Source organism: Schistocerca cancellata, chromosome 11 (assembly GCF_023864275.1).
Source record: "Schistocerca cancellata isolate TAMUIC-IGC-003103 chromosome 11, iqSchCanc2.1, whole genome shotgun sequence".
Lineage (NCBI taxonomy): Eukaryota > Metazoa > Arthropoda > Insecta > Orthoptera > Acrididae > Schistocerca > Schistocerca cancellata.
In genome coordinates, this window is record NC_064636.1 from 146297553 (window position 1) to 146324351 (window position 26799).

Sequence of the window (26799 nt, forward strand, 5' to 3'; positions counted from 1 at the left end):
TTTCCTAACACCCACATACTCCAATTAGTTCAAATAATTAACTCTCTACCGTATACTGGATCTTTGCTATAGAAGGGCCAGCCGGGGTGGCGGAGCAGTTCTAAGCGCTACAGTCTGGAACCGCACGACCACTAAGTTAAGACCTCAGAAGTTAAGTCCCATAGTGATCCGAGCCATCTGAACCATTTGTTTTTGCTATAGAAGGGCACTGATTTCATTTGCATCATAAGCCAATAATCTTGAAAAAGTTGTATTTCTTTTTTATGTTTCTATCTATAGCATATTTTAGGCAAAATGTAGGTTTCAGTAATTTAACTGCTTTGTGAGTTGTGTCATGTTTCTCTGAACGTCTCAAATTCGCAAATACCAGGCTATTGTTGATAAGTGTTTACTGTGTTTCTTTGCTTTATGTTATTGATAACATGCCGCTACTTTGTTAGTGTCCAATCAATTTTTTTCCCATTCTCCATATCATAACCATGCCACTGCCAAAAAAAAAAAAAAAAAAAAAAAAAAAAAAAAAAATACTATTTAGAACGGTCAGAATTTAAATTAAATCCCGTTGTAACATTATTCCACTCCCCTAAAGGTTTGTTCTAGCAGATATTACCATCTTATCGACTCGACAATTGTGAGGTATTTTCTTAGGCAACTCAGTCATTCATTTGCAGTCTAGCTTTAATCGATACTATCACGGAGAAGAGACTTCGGGGATGGACAAGAAGACAAGCTATACATTACCAGGCAGAAATAACCGCCGATGGCTATTCCTGTACATCCTACTGACAACAAACTACGGCCAGTCCAAATATACTCAAACTGATTACTGTGGTAATTACTCCTAGATTACATTATATATCTATAATGGGCGATCAAAAAGTTCCCGTTTGAAGGCCGCACAGTCCAGAATCAGTATGCCAATCGGACAAAATCGCTGTGAGCATTAAGGCAATTACCCCACCGACGCATCACGTTCACAATACCCATTCGGTAACACACCGTGTACCGCTGCGTGAAGAAGTCTGTAACTGCTCGCCGCATATCCTCGGCCGACAGGAATCGTCGAGCCTTCGAAGCCTCTTTTAAAAGACCAGAGGTGCGACAGTCGCACAGAGAGAGATCGGGACTTCAGGGCGTGTGATCGAGTATATCCCACTCGAGTTGGCAGACTTACTTCATTACGACATTAGTGACACATAATCTCGAGTTATCGTGAAGCAGCGGCGTCCCTCGCTACAGTAATTCTCCTTAACTGCCCCACATACACATTCTTCAACCCGGTGTTTGTCCTTTGGCAGCCAAGAAAAGAATAACAGCACGTCGATCCTGTTCTGATGCATTTGGCAATAACGTCACCACAGTTCACGTTTCTACATTTACCATATGCGTGCCTGAAAGATACAAACGCCACACTAGTCCTCTGCCTACACATCACTGCTCACATACCCGCACCAGGGCCACACTGTGTCGCATATACGCTGCAGCGACGCCCTCAAATGATAACTTTTCATTCACCCCTCACGCGTTGGGAGGAAAACACATACTTTGAAGCAAACTACTGACCCTCTTCTCATACCGCTAAGCTGCTGTTAATCTCTAATACTTAAAACAAATCGCTTTAACTTGACGTAGCCCAATATTAGCTGTATGGGTGCTGTCAAAAACGTGATATATCAGATAGAAATATTAGATTTAGGCAGAATTTGTATGCCTTGGTCCAACAATTCAGATAAAGTGTAGAAGGAGTGGTTAGTAAGACAAGGTCTGCAGTGAAGCATGAACGTTTTATTTTATATAACCAACACAGCTGACTGATAGTACATACTTTAGGTTATTTTTCAACATAGCCTTCATATCAGTTTAGGCACATATTGCTTTGTGGAATGAGTTTGAACACTGGAAACCATCTTCTCCTTCTAAAATGTAAACTTTCATCGCCAGAATTGTCACAATTAATCAAATATTCCTGGCTATTATGCCACTTCAAAACCCAACAACTCGTCCCTATCTGCAGAGGACACTTTCATCAGGGATAGTAGTTTTTTCAAATGTCCAATTCACAACCTGGCTCGCTACTGACTGCAGCAAAATTCCACTACTGCGAGCTTCCGCGCAGTGGCGTGACGTCACACGTTTCGAATACGCGAGAGCAACCGGCCGTTGTCAAGTGTTGTCGTCCACTGTTACTATCACTCCGTGGTGGGAGACTGCTACACATCTTCTTCAGCACCGGAATTCAAATTTCATTCAATTACAACCCCTCCTCCTTCCTATTAAAATTCCTGGGATGCTTCACAATCTCTATGGCCTCTCTGTGTAGTCTTTCGTGGTACCCACTTGTGGCTGCCAGTACTCGAGTCCGGTCAAAATGAATGTGTCGGTCTCCCGGCTGTAAAGGATGTACGCAACAGCTGATCTGTCAGTCTCCCCTCCTCTGCAATTGCCCTTGTGCACTAAAGAGTCGTTTTTTTGGCAGTTCTTTTTGTAGTACCCACGTGCACCTCCCCACAACTACACGGAATCCTATAACTCCAGCTTTTTCCAGCTGTTGGCGAGTATCCTTGGCCGATTTTAGGAGATCTCGTATCTTCCGTGTGGGTGTGTAAATTATTGCAATATTCCACTTTCTCAACATTTTCCCTATGTGTTAAGTCACGTCCTCAATGAATGGCAGGAAAACTTTCGATTTCACTGGCATTGAGCATCACTATGATTTCTACGTGGTGGTCTTAACAGCGTCTTCACCTCAGTGAACGAATAACAATTCTTGAGCAATGGGCTGGTAAGATGTTTCAGTTCCACGTCAAGCAGCTCTGGTTCACAGATGTTCCTTGCTCTATCTGCAAATGTTTTTATTATGCCTCACTTTTCTTGTGGGTGGTGCTTTGAATCCTGGTGAGGTAACGGGTGTGTAGGTTTTCAGTAAACTGTGTTGCTCAAGCTACCATCTTATTTCTTGAAAACTAGTGCTTCAAGGAAATTTAATCTCCCGCCCGCCTACTCAATCTTCAGATTGATTCCATTCAGATGTGTGTGAAAACAAACTACTTCCTCCCTGTCATGCCACCACAATACAAATGCATCATCCACATAACGAAACCAAATATTCGGTTTCTTGTTCGCAGTTTCCAGTGCCTGTTTCGCTGATTTTTCTATTAAGAAGTTAGTCACTTTTTGTTAGCTGAAGAGTCAACATTGTGTTATGAGTGGAGGCCGAAATGCACGCATTTTAGCTCACGCAGGCTGGCGTGAGGAGGGAAGAACTATACTGACATGTGGTCTGGAACATGACAAGGAATTAGAATTCAGAAAGCGGACGTAATTAGTTTGATACTTAACTTTAATGATGAACGTCGCTCTTGACGGTACATGATTCACAATATTATCTGTTTCAGAATACATTCATAGTAACTGAATATGGCGCCTTGCTGGGTCGTAGCAAATGACGTAGCTGAAGGCCATGCTAAACTGTTGTCTCTGCAAATGAGAACGTAAGTAGACAGTGAACCATCGCTAGCAGAGTCGGCTGTACAACTGGGTACAAGTGCTAGGAAGTCTCTCTAGACCTGCCGTGTGGCGGCGCTCGGTCTGCAATCACTGACAGTGGTGACACGCGGGTCCGACATATACTAACGGACCGCGGCCGTTTTAAAGGCTACCACCTAGCAAGTGTGGTGTCTGGCAGTGACACCACAGTTACAACTGACCTTAAGGAGCTCCTCGTAGCAACATCATGCATCTATTCATAGAACTCTCAGTTCCATTTGAAGTACGTGGTTGTGAGGCAATATTTAAACAGTTCCCAATATTGGGAGAAGAAATCCGATTCAGCTGTTGCAACACTTCACTGAGTGGAAACACAGTGAATAGCGACACCACGTCAAAATTAATATGTCCTCCAGATGTACCACTATGCCATTTCACTTACTAATAAAATGTGTCAAATTCTTGATATACGAATCCCATTGGCCCACATACGGTCATAGTAATGTTGTGAAGAACTTGGCAATCGAATAAGTAGGCGAACCAACAGCACTCACTATAAGCCTTAGAGGAACATGTTCTTTGTGCATCTTCCGCAATCCGTAAAGTCTCGGTGCTCACACAACTGAATTGAACAGAATTTTCTCAATGCTCTGTTCAACAGAGGACTTGTTTATCAACCGCGTAACAGTTTTTAGAACTTTGTCAGTGGGGTCTTTACTTAGTTTCCAAGGACGGAAATTTTGCCATTAGCCCACGGGTTGTGCCCACGGAACAAATAATAGCCAGTGTAGAATCAGGCATTCATAGTGTGGACAAGCTTACAGCTGAAGAAATCCGTATAGAAGCCGTAAGAGTATAGTCTCGTGCAAAGCCTCCAAAAAGGGATTTAACTGTGGGTTAGAGGAATGCCTTAAAATGCGTGAGTGCGGATGATAGTGTTATCATTCTCCCTGCTGGCAAGGGAAAGGCAACATTTATTTTGAATGTGACTGACTATCGTCACAAGAGTAATGACTTACTAGATCTGCAAACATATAGGAAACTAACTAAAGACACTACTGACAAAGTTCTTAGAAGTGTTAAGCAGTTGCTAAAGAAGTCCTCTGTCGAAAAGAGCACTGAGAAAAGTATTTCAAATAGAACTAAGAGTCCCATGAACAGGTGGGGAGCCCCTTAAGCCTGGTTATAGCACACTTCTTTACGGAAAAATTCGAGAAGCAGGCATTGGAAACTGTGAACAAGAAACTGAATATTTGGTTCCATTATGTAGATGATATGCTTGTTTTGTGGCGGCATGGCAGGGAGGAACTGGATCGTTTTCACAAACACCTGAACGAGATCAGTCCGAAGATTCAGGAGGCAGGTGCAAGATTAAATTTCCTTCATGTACTAGATTTCAAGAAATAAAGATGGAAACTTGGGCCACACAGTTTACCAAAACACACACACACACACACACACACTCACACACACACACCTACCTTTACCTACACTGCGATTCGAACGACCATCCACAACAAATGCGAGGCATGATAAAAACATTTGCAGATAGAGCAAGGAATATCTATGAGCCAGAGCTGCTTGATGCAGAACTGAAACCTCTCACCAGTGCATTGTTCAAAATTGGTTATTCGTACACTGAGATGAAGACAGCGTTAAGACAACCGCGTAGAAATCACAGTGATAGTCAACGCCAGTGAAATCAAAAGTTATCCTGCCATTCATTAAGGACATGTTTGGTCACATAGGAAAAATCTTGAGAAAGCAGAACATTGCAGTAATTTACACACCCATGCGGAAGATACAAGATCACCTAAAATAGCCTAAAGATTCTCGCCATCTGCTGGAAAAAGATGCATTTCCTCTTTCTGAAACCTCCACGAGTATAACATTTGCGAAGTCGCAAAACACTGTAGCCATCAGCTTCCTGGCAGAAATCTGCCAACATCTTTGGAGAGGAGGGGTATTTCAACTCCACTGAAGACTGGGTACTGATTTTTTTTTTTTTTTGTGTCAGGGGTGTGTGGTGAGGGGTGTAGTGGTGGATCCATGTTTTGTCTTCCGTGACAACGCAGCGAAGAAGATTGTTCCCTTCCGCTGAGAACGATCACAAAATTTGCAGACCTGCCCCTGTGTCCTTGCATCAGTTGGTCAGATATCGTGGAACACATTGTGAACAAACTCTCCAGTACAGCAGGATATCGTGAACAACGTGACGAATGCTTCTGAAAAACATTCCCAATTTTACTGTCGTATGCCGTAATGTGATTCTCCTGTTGTCCCGAAGCAGCTCCTCTGTGCAAGCTGTGCTAAGATCATACGATGCCGTGCTGTTTAGGCCCCTTGCAGTTCTCCACACTGTTCCACGACATGCTGGTGTTCATTACAGTCTCACCGTAAACTGCTGCCACAGGCGGTGTTTACCTACAACTAGTGCTGTAGGTCGTGGGTGGCTGAAAACTCTGCACGGTCGCTAATCGCATGTATCACAACTACCACACACTACTAATTTCTCTACAACACACGAAACTCAGGAATAGTTGCCTCATAACCTTAGTTTCTGATCACCTCTTGTACTTATATTGGACTCAGATTCTTTCTGAAGCTTATAGGAGCCACCTTCAAGTATATCAAAATTGTTCCTATCTCTAGTATTGTGCTTGTGAATTGCTATGTTCATCCTAAATTCATTCTTGCTATCAACTACAAATACTCACATCAAAAAAAGTTTTCCATTACCTCGATTCCGAGAGATCCGGAACTTGCACAGAAAATTGGAATGGAGATCGACACGAACATCATTTCTGCCCTTTTTATTGCCCATGAAGACCATACATTGCATCTTCTACCACCATGCAGCGAGACTTTCGGGTGGTGGTCCAGACTACTGCACACATCGGTACCTCTAATACCCAGTAACACATCCTCTTGCATTGATGCATGCCTGTATTGGTTGTGGCATACTCTCCACAAGTTCATCACGGCACTGTTGGTCCAAATTGTCCCACTCCTCAATGGCGATTCGGCATAGTCCCTCAGAGTGGTTGGTGGATCACGTTGTCCATAAACAGCCCTCTTCAATCTATCCCGGGAAATTTAGATAGCCTTCACGTCTGGAGAACACGCTGGCCACTAGTCGAGCGATGTCGTTATCCTGAAGGAAGTCATTCACAAGATCTGCATGATGGGGAGTGCGCGAATTATCATCCGTGAAGACGAATGCCTCGCCAATACGGTTACACTATCAGTCAGAGGATGGCACTCTTGTACCGTACAGCCGTTACGCAACCTTCCATGACCTCCACCAGCATATGTCAGCCCCACATAATGCCACCCCAAAACAGCAGGGAACCTCCATGTTGCTGCACTCGCTGGACACTGTGTCTAAGGCATTCAGCCTGACCAGGTTGCCTTCAAACACGTCACCTACGATGGTCTGGTTGAAGGCATATGCGACACTCATCGGTGATGAGAATGAGATGCCAATCCTGAGCAGTCCATTTGGCATGTTGTCGGGCCCATCTGTACTGCACTACATAGTGTTGTGGTTGCAAAGGTGGACCTCGCCACAGGCGGCGGGAGTGAAGTTGCCCATCATGCAGCCTATTGTGCACAGTTTGAGTCGTAAAATGACATCCTGTGGCAGCATGAAAAGCATTATTGAACAAGGTGGCGTTGCTGTCGGGGTCCTCCGAGCCATAATCCATAGGTAGTGGCCATCCGCTGCAATAGTAGCCCTTAGGCGACCTTAGCGAGGCATGTCATCGACAGTTCCTGTCTGTCTGTATCTCCTCCATGTCCAAACAACATCGCTTTGGTTCACTCCGAGACACCTGGGCACTTCTCTTGTTGAGAGCCCTTCCTGGCACAAAGTAACAATGTGGACATCGTGGTATTGACTGTCTAGGCACGGCTGAACTACAGACAACACGAGCCACATGCCTCCTGGTGGAATGACTGGAACTGATCGGATGTCGGACCCCGTCCATCTGATAGGCACTGCTCATGCATGTTTGTGACATCTCTGAACAGTCAAAGGGACTGTGTCTGTGATACAATATCCACAGTCTACGTATCTTTTCAAGAGTTCTGGGAACCGGGTGGATGCAAAATTTTTTTGATGTGTGTAAAATAATTATGTAGTAGACGTTTTGGTATGTATGCATAAGTATCCCTAGGTCCTCGAACAGTGTTCTGTAATGTGTTTAGTTATCAACTTTACGCAATATTCTTACTGCGCGTTTCTGTAGAATAAACAATTGTTCGACCCTAGCTGCATGACCACATAAGAATGTGCCATAATGGTGCAGTATTGAATGAAATTATGCAATGTGTACTACAAATCCCATTTATGAGTTAAAATGTCACAACATGTGCTGAGAGGACGTAGTATGAGGGAGTCTATTGTGAGCGGTGTGGTCTGGAGACGTTTAGCTTTCACAAATAGGAATGATTCATTCATGAAAAAATGTGTTTCACAAAGCAGCTGTTCAGTTTGAAGACTGATTTATGCTGCTTTTTATTCTCGTCCACCTCATAAAAGCCTCTTCAGAACTTTTCACTTGAACCTCTTATTGTATTGAGGTCATGGTCTCTCTCTACAGGTCCCCCTCCCCCACCCCCTCCCCCACCCCCTCCCCCCCTATCCATCTACTCACTTCCACTATGAAACTGATGATTCCTTGATGCCTCGGACTGTGTCCTACCAACCTGCCCCTTCTTTTAGTCAAGTTGTGAATAATTTTTTTCCCCCCAATTTGATTTAGTACCTCCTCATTACATACTTGATCTACCCATGTGGTCTTCAGCTTTCTTCTGTAGCACCTCATTTCAAAAGTTTGTTCTTGTTGCAACAGTTTCTTGTCCATGTTTTACTTCTGTACAAAGCTACACTCCATGCAAATACCTTCACGAAAGTGTCCAGACACTTGAATCTGTATCTAATGTTAATGAATCTCTTTTTTCAGGAACATGTTCCTTCCTATTGTGAGTATACATTTTATACCCTGTCTTATTTGACCATGATAAGTTATTCTGCTGCTCAAATAGCAAAGCAAAACTCATCTACTACTTTTACTGTCTCATCTCCTATTCTGATTCCCCCAGCCTCATCTGATTTAATTTGATGACATGCCATTAGCTTTCCTTTTAAATTTTGTTGATGTACATCTCTGTTAAGGCACTATCTACTTTGTCCAACTGTCCTTGCAATTATTCGGTGATCTCTGGCAGAATTACTGTGTCACTGGCAAGCCTTTAAGTCTTTATTTCTTCTCCCTGTACTTCAAATCCCTTTCGATATTACTTCTCTGTTTCCTTTACTATTGAATAACATCTGTGATAGGCTACAACTGTCCGTCTCACTCCTAGATTACTGATCACCTTTCACATCCTTTGACTCTTGTAACTTTAGTCCGGTTTCTGTAAAAGCTGTAAATAAATTTCGCTTCCCATATTTTACACGTGCTACCTTCGTGAAGCTATATTTTTGAAAAACTGATGGCCAGCAAATCAGTCTTAAAGCTAGATGTTAAGGCCCTGAATAATGATTAAAATAAAACTCTATGAAGTTTGCACCAGGTGACTGCAAAAGATAAATGACCATTTTATTGTTCTCCCATTCTGCTTAGTTTATTATTTAACATAATAGGCACATATCAATAACATTCTCGGATACACGACAAAAATCTGATTGCCGAGCCACTGTCGGCAACACTGGGAAGTCGCAAACTCCATTCACCGGTGCAAAACTTAACAACATTGCCCCGAGAGCAATTTAGAATATCTCGAGTCTCTTCGTAAACACACGTATTCGTTACTAGTGCCATTAGTGAAAGAGGAAGGGCTCTTACGAGATTTGCGCCTCCGGGCCTTTCGCGTGCACCCGCCGGTGGCGTTTCACGTGACTCGACACCGCAAAGCACTTGCCGCATATGTCGCAGCTGTACGGCTTCTCACCCGTGTGCACCCTGCCGTGTGCATTGAGAGAGCTGAGGTAGCAAAACGTCGCTCCGCAAAGTTCGCAGCTATAAGGCCTCTCGCCAGAATGACTCTGCAAGTGTCTCTTCAGAGTGTTCAGCTCGGCAAACTGCCTCTCGCACAGACTGCAGCTGTAGGGCTTCTCGCCCGTATGCGTCAGTCGGTGCCTCTTGAGAGTCGCAGACCACATGAAGGTTTCGCCGCAGACGTCGCAGCCGTAAGGCCTCTCGTCCGTGTGCCGCCGCGTGTGCGCCTTCAGGCTGTTCGGTGCGGCGAAGGAGCTCCCGCAAATTTCGCAACTGTACTTTTTCTTTCCGGTGTGGAGTTGCCTGTGCGTTTTGAGTTTGTCCAAAAGAGAGAAGGACAACCCGCAAACGTCGCACCGGTACGGCGTCTCGCCCGTGTGCAGCCGCAGGTGCCTCTTCAGGCTGTCGGAGTGGCCGAAGGTCCTCCCGCAGATTTCGCAGCGGTGAGGCTTCTCGTCGGAGTGCGTAATTTTGTGGTTGTGCAGGTGAATCCACTGTACGAAAGCTCTGCCGCAAATTTCGCAGTCGTACGGCCTCTCCCCGGAGTGAGTCCGCGCGTGGATGTTCAGGCTCTGGGGCGTCGGGAAGGCCTTGCCGCACGTATCGCAGCTGTGAGGACGTTTTCGGGGCTTCCGTCCGTCGGGAGGCGGCTCGGATCTTCCGGAAGTCCGAAGAGCCCCCCGCAGCCCGTCCTCGTGAGCAGTCGCGTGTCCGAGCAGAGACTCTGCGTCGTCGAACACCTCCCCGCACACTCTGCAGATGTGGTCCGGAGGTGGAACACCCGGTATGTGGGTGAAAACGTGGAGTACGAGGCTGTGCTTTAACGTGAAAGCTGAAGAGCACGAACTACATTCAAAGTTTTGCCCGACGCTCTGTCTCGCTGCAGTATTACAGTTGCTGTGAGGTGCGCTCTCGTGCATCCGATACTGCGACAATTCCCCGTCGGTACCGACTCGTCCCGCCAGGGCAGCAATTGTTGTTTCTGTTGACGCAGTGGCGAAGAACCCAAATCTGTGGAGCATAATGTGAATGTATTAAACATACATTATCAAAAAAAATAAAAATAAAAACATTATTAAATCATATTGTACAACATGCACACTGAAATGTAACCGCCGTAGTCAGGTTATGACGTATTACACGATCTCAGCATTTAATGAAGAACGTGATACCTCAGCATACTTGGTTCCTGTATCTTGTCACTTCAGGATTTTAGCAATAACACACTATATTGAACAGACAATTAACACTTTTGGTTAATAATTTGAGTATTTCGTTTTATTCTGACTTCAAACCTCAGTCCATGATAATTTGCAATCTGTAATAATAATAATAATAATAATAATAATAATAATAATAATAATAATAATGTGATGGGATGATGGGCACTACATTGTTTTATGACATGTGGAGGCTCTGTTTGTCACATGAAAGTGTATTAATTAATGTAAAACAGAGTAGAGATGACTGCATGCAGTGAATAGCTGCTGTATATCTGAAAGCATTTAACAAACCTTAAGACAAATAGGAAATTTCTAAAAGCAAAACTGTATGTTATGTGAAACGATTAGATCTCAATTAATGTAACACATGTTGTTGAACCACTTGTCACATATTGTCCGATGAAAAATTGTTTATGTATAATAAATTTAATTTGTTTGCTATATTATGCAGTACTCATTTTTCATTATTTAGAGGGAGGTTTTTTATTTCATTTTAAATTTTTACACTGTGCCACTCTGCATACATTATCACTGCACTAATTTAGCAGTTATGTTGGTTGTAAAGTGCACAGGCTTAATATGAAAACGTCATTTGGGCAGACTATAGCCTTTAGGTTACTACAGACACACAAAACATTCATGAAAATTAATAACATGCTGCATAATTTGTGTATATGTTCAATTTTCTTGCGAGAGAGAGAGAGAGAGAGAGAGAGAGAGAGAGAGAGAGAGAGAGAATAAAGGTGTGTACAAATCAAGAACATCCCCGTCTGGAGATATAGCTACAGTTATAACTTCACTGTTCTACACAGTATTCTGAAACAGAGGAAAGAAAGGAGATTATGGTTTAAAGGTTTGTCAATGGTTACCTCATTAGAGACAGAATACAAATTCAAACTGAAGTGGGATGGGAAAGGAAATCAGCAGAGTCCTTTTGAAAGGAACCACGCCAACCAACATTCTGCTTTATTGATTTAAGGAATCCTTTGATGATCTAAATGTGGATGGCCAGGGAGGAATTGCAAATGCCCAGATGCCAAATGCACTGTCATCCTTGTCAGGTACAGAATACCAAGATCTTAACACGTTATTCCAGACATACGACACCACAATCTCACCACTGGACCAGATGGTGAGTGTGTTGCAATTTCTACAGAGGGTAACTGGTCCAGTTGTTAAAAGTGTTCTATCAACCTCATCAAGCTTTCGACACCTTGGACCAGAATAAATTTTTATAAATTCTGAAACTAGCACAGGTACAATACTGTAAACTAAAGATTATCTATGACTTGTACAGAAACCAAACTGCACCTACACGAGTCGAAAAATGTGAGAGGGAAGCAGAGGTTGAGAATGGAGTGAGACATGGTTGTACCCTCATCACAATGTTATTAAATCTGTACAGTGAGCTAGCAGTAAAGAAAATCAGAAGAAATTCGGAAAGGGGACAGAAGTTGAGGGAGAGAGTGTTAAAACTTTGAGGTTTGGAGATGACATTGTAATTCTGTCAGAGACAGCAGAGGACTTTGAAGAGCAGTTGAACGGCAAGGATACCGTATTCAAAAGATGGTTAATACATGATATTAAATAAAAGTAAAATCAGGATAGTGGAATGCAGGTGATGATTTGGAATTAAATTAGGAAATATGTGACTGTAAAAGTAGTATATGAGTTTTGCTATTTGGACAGTAAAGTAACTGATGATGGCCAAACGTATACAGAATATAAAACGCAGATTGGCAGCAGCAAGAAAATCATTTCTGAAAAAGAAATATATGTCAAACCTGAATATAAATTAAGTGTTAGAAGTCTTTTATGGAGATATTTGTCAGTAAAAGAAAACAAAGGTGCTACATAGTATAGTTGAATTATATCACATGATGCTAGGGGAATTAGATAAGGAAATAAGGTGCTGAAAGTAGTAGATAGGGTTTTACTATTAGGAAACAAAGATAACTTACAATGACAGAAGTAGAGAGGATAGGAATTTTAGACACGCAATAACAAGAAAAGCACTTCCAATTTTTTTAATAAAATAAAAGCACATAAGTTTTGAGTGTCTGATAGTCTTCATTTATTTAATTAATCCATTTTCAGCTTACGTCACATTATAAATTATCATCATTGCAGAGGATGAAAAACATTTCTTTGTGTCTCTTGTCTTTACTATTATTCTTCTTCTGTCTATAGTTTAGTTTAATCACTACTACAATTTTGATTAGTTTGTTCCACTTGGCAATGCCCACTGCTTTCCAGAAGTCTACAAGTGCTCTACAAATTTATTCTGTTGATCCTAGAGCTATCCTCAGTTATACTGCAAAGGCACAGGAGTCGATCTATTGTCCCTCTGCCTTGAGGAGTTTGCGGGCACTAAATGCCAAGGTTACCACGGCCTATGCCTTCTCAGAGGCCAAATTCACCTTCAGCTAAATTGACTTCACTTATGTCCTTTTGTTAATAATTTTTGTTAATAATTTCGAAGTGTGAACTAGGATGCTGAATGTGCTGTGATTTTCACACATGGCTGCTCTGTTCTTTTTTGGAATCGTTATCACAATACTTTTATTAAAGTGTTTTGGGACGATACCAGTTTCGCGCAGGTTATTCCAGAACAATGGTCATTATTGAGGGACACTACAGGAATGATCGCTAAAAGCACAAAGGTCCAGTAGACACTAGTCCTAAAGTGCATACCTTAACAGTACGAGCAATTTTTTCATCTTCGATATTGTGAAAAAAATCTCTTGTACTGTACGCTCTTTGCTTTCCATATTTTGAGAGGTGGTAGTATGGACCAAAACAAGACAAAAATGTTCAGTAAACATTGGGTTCTAAAATGCACACCTTAAGAGCTATGAGTACCTTTTTTGAATAGAAGAGATGTGCTTTAAAGTAGTGAAGATGAACAAGCACTCACAGCTCTTAAGATACACATTTTAGAGTCCAGTGTTTACTAGACCTTTTTGCTTTGAATGATCAGTCCTTTCACATCCCAGAATATTCACCATTCCTCCTGGAACAGCCAGTATGCCACTGACAGGCTTATATAAGTTGCCTTGATTCTGCATCTAAGGCTTTAAGTATTCCACTGACAAACAAAAGTCAGCAAATGTCTGAACTTGGGCTTTGGAAGCGACCGGTTTGGTGCACAAATCAGGCTTCCTTATTATCTTTTGCAACCAGTACTGAGTCTGGCTAGACTTCTGTGGTGGTTCCACATCAAACTGCTTCAGAAGGATCCTCTCAGGTATTTGAGGTTTTCACTGGATTCAGGGCTCAGTCACATAGTGCAACAACATTGGTTCCTTTGTTCTATTTACACAAACTGCAATGACTGACATGCAATAAAGTGATATGAGAGAGTTTTTATTGAGAAACTACAGAACGGTGTTTAGAATTATTTACAATATTGTCTGTAACAAAAGTACTGAATTGATCTACGGAAGCATTTGGTCTGAAATGGAACCTTGAATGATACTTCAACTGAAGTAAACTATAATGAAGTATGTCAATCTTTAAAAATAATAGCTACACAAAATGTAAGTTTTTGTGCAATATTATGCTCTTCGTGAAGTGAAGATATTTTACACAGAATCTTTAACCAGCTTACTGAAAAATATCAGTTGCAAATGTTCTTCTCGTTTGGATGAAATTTGTGTGAAAATATCCAAAATTTACATATTAACCACAGTTTAGAATGGCAGTTGTGATCTTTAACAGTGTTGACATTAGACATCAGGTCTACGGACAGTGTATCATCCGATAACATTGAGATTATATCACGTAAAATTCACACGCGGCACTACAGGAATATTCCTTATTAATGGTATCAGATTAGTTTGTGTCTCTGATCTGAAAATATACGACCTGCAGTATTGAATTTTCTCGACAAATGATAAAAGGTGTGCTCGAGGGTTAAAAGCTTACACGCTCTAATTCAAATCAACATTTTCGACTTGACACTGAACACGGAATGGTAATTAGAGCCAGATGTATGGGATATTCCATTTCAGAAATCATTAGGGAATTCAATATTCCCAGATCGAAAATGTCAAGAGTGTGCCGAGAATATCAAATTTCACCCTTTTCCTCTCACCGTGTACAATACAGTAACCGACAGTCTGCACTTAACGACTGAGAGTGGCGGAGACTGCACAGGGTTGTCAGAGTTAAAGACGAGCGACACTGCACGAAACGATTGCAAGAAACCAACGTGGCACACGACGAACATATCCGTTGGGACAGTGCAGCGAAGTACAGCGGGAGATGACCGATACGAGTGCCTTTGCCGACAGCATAACATTGCCTGTAATGCCTCTCCCGGGCTCGTAATCGTATCGGTCGGACCCTAGACTACTGAAAACCCACGGCCCGGTCAGAGGAGTCCCAACTTTAGCCGGTCAGATCTGACGGCAAGGTCGGAGTGCGGTGCAGACCCCACGAAAGCAGGCAGTCGAGCTCCCGACGAGGCACCGGGCAAGCCGGTCGTGGCTCCACTACGGTGTGGGCCTCAGACTGGCACGAACATTGTCTGTCTGGCTGTTTATATATTCTGAACAGTACTGTGGTGGATGCCCCCACATTTGGAATGATACAAAGAGTTCTGTTTGCCACGAAAATCTTCAATGCAGTCACACCAGTGTTTAGATATTCTGCACACCTGTACTTTGTCTTCTAGGTGACAGAATGGATCTGTATCTAAAGCTGTGTCCAAACTGAAGTGTGCAACAAATTTCAGGCTACGTTTCCGTCAACCACTGCAAACTCGTGTCGGCAACACGTGGAAACAGCTACCGACGAGTGTGTCGGCCCGATGTTTTTGGCCAGATTCTGCACCTTGCCACTGCATGGCACTAGCATTCGCATGTGCCTAGGTCACCTGTAGTTTGTATGCTTTTGCACTTGTTTACACAGTCCATCAATACGATACTGAAAGGTAGCGGACAAGGCCACACTGTTTGGAATTGCTGTTGTCGCACGAAGCAGAGAAGTGCTTGTGGAATGTCGGGAGGTCACCTGTAGTTTGTATGCTTTTGCACTTGTTTACACAGTCCATCAATACGATACTGAAAGGTAGCGGACAAGGCCACACTGTTTGGAATTGCTGTTGTCGCACGAAGCAGAGAAGTGCTTGTGGAATATCGGGAATTCCAGCTATAAGAATGTAAACAGATGACAGGAGTCTTTGGAAAGAACTGCTGTGGTATTTAGGGTCAGCAACAGCTGTACCGGGAAGTAGATCAGGTCGCTAATCGTTCGTGGCTTCAAAACCACTGCTCCACATACTGCAGGTATTATTTCAGATGTTGCTTACTTTGAAATGTGAAACAAATATGCATATCTCTGGCTTGAAACTGCAGCTGCCAAAATATGAAGAGTAACACCGTAATTGCTTTCCTGAAATTTGTGTCTTCTTTGTACCATACAATACTATCACAAAAGCCATAATTTGAAATTCAAAGGATGATATCCTAGTGAATTTACATAAGGCTGCGTCATCCTCCACACTCGTCCCATTGCAAGTTATTCTCATCACTACTTCTGCAGTACATTTTTGTCCACCAATGACTGTTACGCATTTCTCTTAATGTGTTTAAGTTTTTGATACCGACAGTGCAGCACAACATATCAATACAGTTTTCTCATTATTAGACACAGGATAGCAGCTGATCCAGATACACTACGGGAAAGTAAGACGCGTGGACAGAAACCTTAATGAGAGATAATATTTGAAACTACATTAAAAAGGAAACATTTACAACAAAAACGTTTCCTGTCAGGATGCAATTCACGCGAGCACACACACACACACACACACACACACACACACACACACACACACACACACACACTATTTTTTCTCATGGAAACTATGTCAATCCTTACAAAGACCTTCTTCAGTCTCCAGAAAATATACACTTAATAATTCTAGAAAAAGATTTGCCTTACTGACTCCTTTTAACAATCGGCAACATATCACTTCAAAGTATTAAAAGTCTATTACCAAACTATTTAAACTTACCGTGTTCTGTCAAAATATATCTCTGCCGCCCCTGGTTCCTGGAACATTAGGAGAGACAATTACGTGTTGGTTGATTGGTCAGCACAGAATGTACTTACTAGCAATACACCTCTGTCTGTTACAGACAGTGTGTCAACAACATATTAAAACTGATAAAAATATGTTCTTACATTTATATTCAGTCAGTGCTACCATCTCGTCCCATTCTTTTCTCCAAAAATTTCACTTTAGACATTTAATGGTCATCTAAAGCTTTCATATAACAATCATTCTGAAATCAGTGGCTCCCATTTAGTTTCATGTAAACTACAACATACACAGAAGGCATAACAACACCGACACAGCAAGATTTCAGCTATATACCATCACTTTTCCACACAGTCAACCACAGTCCATTATAAACCTTTGCCAACAGTGAAGCAGAGCCCACGACTGCCTGAGGCTACACACCATCTCACATCTCTGATGAAAGCATCCGGATCTGGAATATATCGGCCACAAATTCAGTCTTTCATAGGAACAAAGAGGTGGAAATCTGGGCCGAACAACAACTGTACGATGCTTCTTTTTCTTATCTGTCATACGTACTGTGCTGCATCAGATTAAGTAAAATCTTGCAAGAAATTTTAAAGAGTCTGCAGAGGTAAAAATGTAATGCATAAACTTTATGTATGGTTCATTTTAGCTCACACATTGAAGTGAATGAAATATAGATAAGACATCGAAATTTTATTTAAAATGGATAGCACAAGGATATCTCATTTTGGTCTCAATTAATTGGGCTTTATATCTGAAGGACAGTCATGCACAATGCACTTACTCACGTCCTTGCACATCGTGAACCACGTTGTCATAACAACTGTTGTATCTCATAAACAATTCAAGATATCCAAATGAAGTCATTTGCAAATGATAGCACACAATAATGCACATATGTTACATGATAAATTCTGGAAACACTTTATTCACCAAGTCATGGAAGTAACTCATCTGCACCAATGGTATCAGCAGCTCAGGAAGCATTTAGACATCCATAGCACTGTAGGAAAATGCAAGTGGTGCCTGTATAAATGTCCACAACACTTGGGGAACGGCATAGTAGGATGTGAAATGGTTAACAGTCAAAAACTGTCGTGGGGCCTGTCATATTCTACATCTACATACTTTATCTACATCTATATACATATTCTGCAAGCCACTGTATAGTGCATGGCAAAAGATGCCTCAGCAATACAGATAGCCGTACCATAGGTGCAACCACAAAAATGGTTCAAATGGCTCTGAGCACTATGGGACTTAACTTCTGAGGTCATCAGTCCCCTAGAACTTAGAACTACTTAAACCTAACTAACCTAAGGACATCACACACATTCAGCCCGCAGGATTCGAACCTGCGACCGCAGCGGTCACGTGGTTCCAGACTGTAGCGCCTAGAGCCACACGACCACTCCGAACAGTGTGCAACCACAACAGTTGAGAGGCCAGACAAACGTGTGGTTCCTGAAGAGGGGCAGTAGCCTTTTCAGTAGTTGCAGGGGCAACAGTCTGGATGACTGACTGATCTGGCCTTGTAACAGTAACCAAAACGGCCTTGCTGTGCTGGTACTGCGAACGGCTGAAAGCAAGGGGAAACTACAGCCATAATTTTTCCCGAGGGCATGCAGCTTTACTGTATGGTTTAATGATGATGACGTCCTCTTGGGTAAAATATTCTGGAGGTAAAATAGTCCCCCATTTGGATCTCCGGGTGGGGACTGCTCAGGAGGATGTCGTTATCAGGAGAAAGAAAACTGGCGTTCTATGGATTGGAGCGTGGAATGTCAGATCCCTTAATCGAGCAGGTAGGTTAGAAAATTTAAAAATGGAAACGGATAGGTTAAAATTAGATATAGTGGAAATTAGTGAAGTTCGCTGGCAGGAGGAACAAGACTTTTGGTCAGGCAAATACAGGGTTATAAATACAAAATCAAAAAGCGGTAATGCAGGGGTAAGTTTAATAATGAATAAAAAAGTAGCTACTACGAACAGCACAGTGAACATATTATTGTGGCCAAGATAGACATGAAGCCCACGCCTACTACAGTAGTACAAGTTTATATGCCAACTAGCTCTGCAGATGACAAAGAAATTGGAGAAATGTATGATGAAATAAAAGAAATTATTCAGATAGTGAAGGGAGATGAAAATTTAATAGCCATGGATGACTGGAATTCGGTAATAGGAAAAGGGAGAGAAGGTAACATAGTAGGTGAATATGGATTGGGGTTAAGAAATGAAAGAGGAAGCCGCCTGGTAGAATTTTGCACAGAGCATAACTTAATCATAGCTCAGACCTCACGAGATCGTGGATCCGAGTTATCGACAACCACTGTGCAAGCTGGTGGTGGTGCTGTGGTGTCACCGCCAGACACCACACTTGCTAGGTGGTAGCCTTTAAATCGGCCGCGGTCCGTTAGTATACGTCGGACCCGCGTGTCGCCACTATCAGTGATTGCAGACCGAACACCGCCACATGGCAGGTCTAGAGAGACTTCCTAGCACTCGCCCCAGTTGTACAGCCGACTTTGCTAGTGATGGTTCACTGACTACATACGCTCTCATTTGCAGAGACGACAGTTTAGCATAGCCTTCAGCTATGTCATTTGCTACGACCTAGCAAGGCGCCATATTCAGTTACTATTGATATTGATGTTGTGAATCATGTACCTTCAAGAGCGACGTTCATCATTAATGGATTAAAGTTAAGTATTAAACTAATAACATCCGCTTTCTGAATTCTAGTTCCTAGTCATGTTCCAGACCTCACGTCAGTATAGTTCTTCCCTCCTCACGCCAGCCTGCGTGAGCTAAAATGCGTGCATTTCGGCCTCCAATAGTAACACGGTGTTGGTTCTTCTGTCAACCCAACACCTTCAATGGTGAAGTAATTGTGGGGTGAGTATATAGTCGGTCATAGTGACCAGAAAGTAAGTTGTAGGTTTGGCATCCATGGGGCATTGGGAAATGCAGTGTTCAATAGTGGCAAAGTTAGGGATGTTAGTGTACAGGGAGGTGACAATGGTAGTGTAGAGCAGGGTTCCTTGTGGCAGAGGAACAGGAACTGTGGAGAGTCAGTGGAGTAAACGGTTGGTGTCTTTTATATAGGAGGTTGGGTTTCAGGTAATAGGCTGAATGTTTATGCCTACAAGGGCAGAGATTCTCTTAAAAGGGGTGTCCTGGGTGGTCGAGTTAATGGACCTTCGGAAGCACGCACAAGGTAGGAGAGTGGGGAGGATTAGGGACCAGGAGAGAGAGAGAGAGAGACTTGGGAGAGGTCCTGGGCGCTATGGATTTGAGGAGAAACTGGAGATCCTGTCTGGAATAGGCTCACTGTGGCAGGATTTGTAGCTGGACGGATCTGACAGCTGGTGGAGCCCTTCTGCCAGGCAATCGCTGCAGTTCAAAAGCCTGCAGCCGTTGCAGCCTTTGTCAGCAGGTAGGACTACAAGGTCCGGATCAATTTTGGATTGCAGTTCTTTCTGAGGATGTAAGGTCAGCTTTCACAATGAGGGATTTGGCAAATGATGGTGAGACGAGGTTTTAGGTTAAGAAAGTGGGGAATGTTAAGAGGGGGTGATTCGGGGACAGAGGGAGCGGATCCTGGTCGGATGGAGGAGTGAACTGAGTCAAGTAGGATTCGACACTGGTCTTTGGTAGAGTCCGATTGTTAAGATTGGTGACGAAAAAGTGTTTCCACTGTACGGACTGGGAGAAGGAGAGAATGACTTTAACAAGTCCTGCATGACTGATATTGGGAGGGGGCAAAAGGTGAGGCCTTTGGAAAGGACAGATACTTCTGTGGGACTGAGGGTTTTGGAGGGAAGGTTTGTGACTGTGTTTCAGGTTCGTTTAGATTCTGGCTTCTGTATAGTGGCGAGAGGGAGTTTCTGACGGTGTGGTAAATGTAGTATGTCTGCGAGGCAGGGTTTTTCCAGCTATGAGGGGGTGTGGGGGAAGTTTGGAGATTGTTGCAGAGGTGGCAGATAGTGGTAATTTGAGGCAGGAGTAGGAAGTCAACAGGCTGGAGAGTTTTTTTAAGGTGGCATTGTGCATGCTGCTCTATTTCCTGGAGGGCAAGACTTTCAGTGGGAGAGATGGGATACAGAAATTTGGGATTGCAGAGCAAGTGAATTTAATGGATGGAGAGGAGGTCTTGCAAAGAGGTTTGAGCCCGATTTACCCGATTTTGCTGGACAAGGTTGGTGACGGCTAATGACTGCCGGAATCTGAATGGACAGGGGTTATTGTTGGAAGGAGGGGTTGCTACCAAAGGCAGGTAATTTGATGCTAAGGACATTTGGGAAGATTCCATGAGCCAGGCAACAATGCAGGAACAGTACGTAGGATTGGGTTCTGGCTAGAGATACGGAAACATTTGTGTGCAGATGGAAGGAGCAGAGTAGGATAAAAATGCGTAGAAATGCTTAAATCATGTAATATATATATATATTTTTTTCATCTCAGATTTTCCACGTTAAATTACATAAAATCCTATGACACATATACATGGGCCATCTAGAGGACTTTTTTTTTTAACCATCCACAACCCAAAATCTTCAAAACTTCATATTCAATGATGATGTCTTCACGATCTGGATCAAATGTAGGTACACCCTATCCAGATTACCCCAAAACCTATCCCCCTTCGCTTTACTTGGTCTTTCTCAAACCTACAAGCCACATTCCGCAATGTCGACACCCACCTCATACAGTCCAGTGACTTAGAGCCGCTACGTCTGTAGTGAGGAATAATCCATCTTCAAATGTAGTGAGGATCTCACTGAGGCCTTCCCGGACCAAAATTATCCTCCCAACCTTGTACAGTAACACATCTCCCATGCCTCATCTCTCCAGTTACCCACCACCTCCCAAAGTCCGGCCAGCCACAAAGGAGCTCTCCTCTCACAACTCAGTGCGACCCGAATAAGACTCTCCGCCAGAGTTTCAAGTACCTCCTGTCGTGCCCACTATACTTCCCATCACACCCACAGTGGTAGTCTGCCACCCACCAAATCTACACAATATCTTCGTAAATCCCTACTCCCAACCCCCTACCTCATAGCTCATATTCCTGTAACAGCCTTAGATGCAAAACTCTCTCATACATCCTCCCACCACCGCACCTATTCCACTCTGGTCACAAGCACCTCCATAAAAGGAAGGGCTTGAGAAACCAGTTGTGCAATCTACAAGCTAAGCTGCAACTACTGAGCTGCATTCTACGTGGGCACAACAACTGACAAACTGTCTGCCAGCACAAAAGACCGATGAACTGTGGTCGGCAGACAGCTGGACCACCCAGTTTCTGAGCACACTGTCCGATGCTACATTCTTCACTTCGATGACTACTTCACAGCCTTCCTATCGACACCATTTTTCTGAACTGTAAGTAACAGCCTACAGAATATCAGACCAGCTGTGCGGCTGGATTGAAGAGTTTTTAGCAAACAGAACACAGCATGTTGTTATCAATGGAGAGATGTCTACAGACGTTAAAGTAACATCTGGCGTGCCACAGGGGAGTGTTACGGGACCATTGGTTTTCACAATATATGTAAATGACCTAGTAGATAGTGTCGGAAGTTCCGTGCGGCTTTTCGCGGATGATGCTGTAGTATGCAGAGAAGTTGCAGCATTAGAAAATTATAGCAAAATGCAGGAAGATCGGCAGCGGATAGGCACTTGGTGCAGGGAGTGGCAACTGAACCTTAACATAGACAAATGTAATGTATTATGAGTACATAGAAAGAAGGATCCTTTATTATACGATTATATGATAGCGGAACAAACACTGGTAGCAGTTACTTCTGTAAAATATCTGGGAGTATGCGTGCGGAACAATTTGAAGTGGAATGATCGTATAAAATTAATTGTCGGTAAGGTGGGTACCAAGTTGAGATTCATTGGGAGAGTCCTTAGAAAATGTAGTCCATCAACAAAGGAGGTGGCTTACAAAACACTCGTTCGACCTATACTCGAGTATTGCCCCTCAGTGTGGGATCCGTACCAGATCGGGTTGACGGAGGAGATACAGATGATCCAAAGAAGAGCGGCGCGTTTTGTCACAGGGTTATTTGGTAACCGTGATAGCATTACGGAGCTGTTTAGCAAACTCAAGTGGCAGACTCTGCAGGAGAGGCGCTCTGCATCGCGGTGTAGCTCGCTCGCCAGGTTTCGAGAGGGTGCGTTTCCAGATGAGGTATCGAATATATTGCTTCCCCCTACTTATACCTGTCAAGGAGATCACGAATGTAAAATTAGAGAGATTCGAGCGTGCACGGAGACTTTCAGACAGTCGTTCTTCCCGCGAACCGTACGCGGCTGGAACAGAAAAGGGAGGTAATGACAGTGGCAAGTAAAGTGTCCTCCGCAACACACCGTTGGGTGGCTTGCGGAGTATAAATGTAGATGTAGATGAACTGCACGTGTAGGAGCTCTCCCTGCAACATCTCCTATGTTCCAGTAACCCACGTTGGCCTTAACCTCATTTAGACCTTGTCCGTCCCTGCTCGCTCTCTAGCACTACACTGTCCTCTATTTCACCGATGCACCCACAGTTTCTTCCTCCCTCATCTACTTCTCTCCCTTTCTGCTCGACCCCCTCCCCTGCCATCCTTCTGACCTCCCGACAGCACCTAGCTGCCCTTCCCTCTCCCTGTACGTTCCCGCAAGCAGAACTTCACTGTCCCCATCCCTACTCTGCTACCCCCAGTCCCCACCCAGCCTCCTCCTCAGCCCCACCACCCAGATTTCTTCTACCATCATGCACAGTCTGGCATCGGTGGCCAGAATCTGTAGTCCTGTGTCTGACCTACGTTTGCGTCAGTGTGCGTGAGTTGTCTATTTTACAAGGAGGCCTTTTGGCCAGAAGCTCACGTGTTTAGCAGTCTTTTTGTTACACCTATCTGTGACTCGACATGTCCATTATATGGTGAGTAGCAATGTATTCTTTTCATAATACTGTCATTGTCCTGTTCTGGTTCTCGCATTGTTTAATGTTTTAACAAAGCTCTGTAAATTGGTATTGTTACATTGTGTAATGACACATTCCGACGCAGAGACATACAATACCTTAAAGGCTGCACCAAAGATTAAATTGAGAGGCATTTAGACAATAATCTTTGTAATGTTCACATTGGATTCTCTTTTGTTTCATACTCCAAGAAGGAGCTAAGAGACACTTTCGATTGTTGCCTCGTGGAGGATGGACGTAATTTTTGGAGTGTGCAGAAAGGCAGCCGTATAGTCAGTAATTGCGGTTTGTGAGACGAGCACAGTGAGTCTTATTGTGTCGTGAATAAAAAATAGTGAGAAGTATCTGAGATTTACGAGAATTATTTAAAGTGATGTAGCACTGTATTCCTCAGTCTCCACCGTCTTCGTGAAGTGAACCGATGCCGACTCGGAAAGATACACACGGTCGACAAAGAGAAGAACACCGATGGCGACTAACGAATTAATACTGTGGCAGAAGGACTAATTCTACGTCTAAGGTGAGAACTCCGATTAAATCGACAATGACGTAGAATTCAAAATGTAACTAATCGGAATGCTAAATTATATTACAGGCATATTTCACGCAGCTCTGAATTTGTCCGCATTCAAGCCGGTCAACACAGTCCGTAAAAAAAAGCCTTTTAAAAATTCTAAAGTTACATTTCTATGTTCATAATTTTTCCTCTTTTCAAAAAATCAATAAATTTTTTTTTTTTTATTTATTTCGCCACAATCTTTATTTATACCACGGCAGTTGTGCCTTCCCAGTCAGTTCTACACACACCTAGTTTGTTCCAGTACGAGTTGTAAATCAAGTTTGTACTGATCAGCATACAGTATTAGTTAATCAGCCATACAATTTGTGATGCATCTGAGAGCAACTGAAGTCTATACAAAATTGTATGTGTAAATGATGCTACTAGAAACAATAAAAAAAGATTGAGTGCAACTAGTTCTCATGTTATTAATTAACGTATACAATTCCCGGATCTAATCTATCTACACTCGAAGTTAAGCATATTAAAATCAATTAATTTCTGCATACTATCCCGCAAATTTTAGTTTGTTGGTGGTATTGGCTGGCTTGTTGGTGGAAACACACAAGTCTAAAACATAATTTTTGCTTGCGTGAAACAATGATTTTTATTAAGTACGACAATCAGATAGTAATGCGACAATACGGTAAATAAAAAGACAAGCAAAGCACTCACTATGTCTCCTTCAGAAGCCAGGGGGTCTCTCGAGGCCTCGTCGTCGGCAGGTAAACATGTCGGAACCTGTGAAGTGGAGAAACGTGTCAGCGTAAGTAGCTCTCTGCTGACAAAGCGACTGAGAATGTCTTGAACAGCTGGTCCTCCACAGCTTGCAATGAGAAATTGCCTTTCTGGTTCACTAGCTAATATTTTCCTACGCAGTACTGGGAACAGTTTTTGGACCAACTTTCATAGACTAACAAAGTTTATTACTATCACATATATGTAGAAAGCATGCTAATTTTATTTCATGGAACAGAAACAAAAACACACTCACACTGCAAATACTTGAATAAAAACATCACATTTACAATTGAGCACAAACTACAAAACAAATAAACTTTCTAGATCTCAAAAACACCAAAAGTGGGCCAATAGACTAATTCAATATCTCCCGGAAGAAGACGGCCACAGACTGCATAATTCACCGTAGTTCTTGCCATCCAAAAACAGATAAGAAAGCAGTTTTTCAGACTTGCATAAAATGACTAATAAAATATTTGCTTAGTAAATAAAATATTAGATCTGAACTAAAAACAGTGGGACGGGGGAGAAACAATGATTGTACTCCCACCTTAATTGATAAAATTTATACTAAAAAGTTGTGCATCAATAAAAAGGAAATAAGTTAGCATTAACAAGCAAAACCACATTACAACCAAAAAACTCAGTTCACTGTCATACTATAATGGTAGCAGGAGAAACAGAACTTCTGGTTCAGATAATTATATATGATTATAATACAATGTCAAATAGTGGTTAAGAAAGAGTTGGTTTAATAATGAATAAGAAAACAGGAACGGAGGTAAGCTACTACAAACAGCAATGTGGATGCACTGTCATAAGCAAGACAGACACACAGCCCACACCACCACAGTAGTACAAGTTTATATGCCAGCTAGCTTTGCAGATGATGATGATGATATTGAAGAAATGCATGATGACATAAAAGAATTCAGATAGTCAAGAGAGACAAAAATCTAATTGTAGTGGGGAATGGGGACTCAGTAGCTGAAAAGGAAGAGAAGGAAAAGTAGTAGGTGAATATGGACCAGGGAATAGTAATGAAAGAGGAAGCCACCTGGCTAAATTTTGTACAGGGGATAATTTAATCATTGCAATTTACGAACCATCAACGAAGGTTGAATACATGGAAGAGACCTGGAAACACTGGAAGGTTTCAGACTGACTCAGATGTGGGCTCTGACCACAATTTAGTGGTTATGAACTGTAGTTTAAAACTAAAGAAATTGCAGAAATTAATTAGATGGAACCTGGATAAGCTGAAATGACCAGAGGCGGCTGAGTGTTTCAGAGAGAGCATTAGGATGACTGACTACAACAGAGCAAAGAGATGATGAATGGGTAGCTCTGAGAGATGTAATAGTGAAGGCAGCAGAGGATCAAATAGGTAAAAAGCCAAGGCCTAATAGAAACCCTTGGATAACACAGGAGATATTGAATTTAACTAATGAAAGGAGAAAATATAAAAATGCAGCATATGAAGCAGGCAAAAGGGAATACAAATATCTAAAAACTGAGATTGACAGGAAGTGTTAATGGTTAAGTGAGAATGGCTAGAGGACAAAAATGGCTCTGTGCACTATGGGACTTAACATCTGAGGTCATCAGTCCCCTAGAACTTAGAACTACTTAAACCTAACTAACCTAAGGACATCACACACATCCATGCCCGAGGCAGGATTCGAACCTGCGACTGTAGCGGTCGCGCGCTTCCAGACTGAAGCGCCTAGAACCGCTCGGCCACACCGGCC

The 26799-nt window shown here is 42.7% G+C and overlaps 1 protein-coding gene across 1 annotated transcript in view; it reads right to left on the bottom strand.

The window, feature by feature from the left end:
- Positions 1 to 9067: 9067 nt before the first annotated feature.
- Positions 9068 to 26799, bottom strand: part of LOC126108686 (zinc finger protein OZF-like) — a 106053-nt gene continuing 88321 nt past the window's right edge. Inside the window, exons 6-8 of the mRNA XM_049914006.1 lie at positions 24983 to 25048; positions 16737 to 16774; positions 9068 to 10502 (exon numbers count right to left, since the gene is read on the bottom strand). Coding sequence (XP_049769963.1) covers positions 9335 to 10502; positions 16737 to 16774; positions 24983 to 25048 — 1272 coding nt within the window. The 3' untranslated portion in view covers positions 9068 to 9334. The remainder of the gene's footprint in view (positions 10503 to 16736; positions 16775 to 24982; positions 25049 to 26799) is intronic.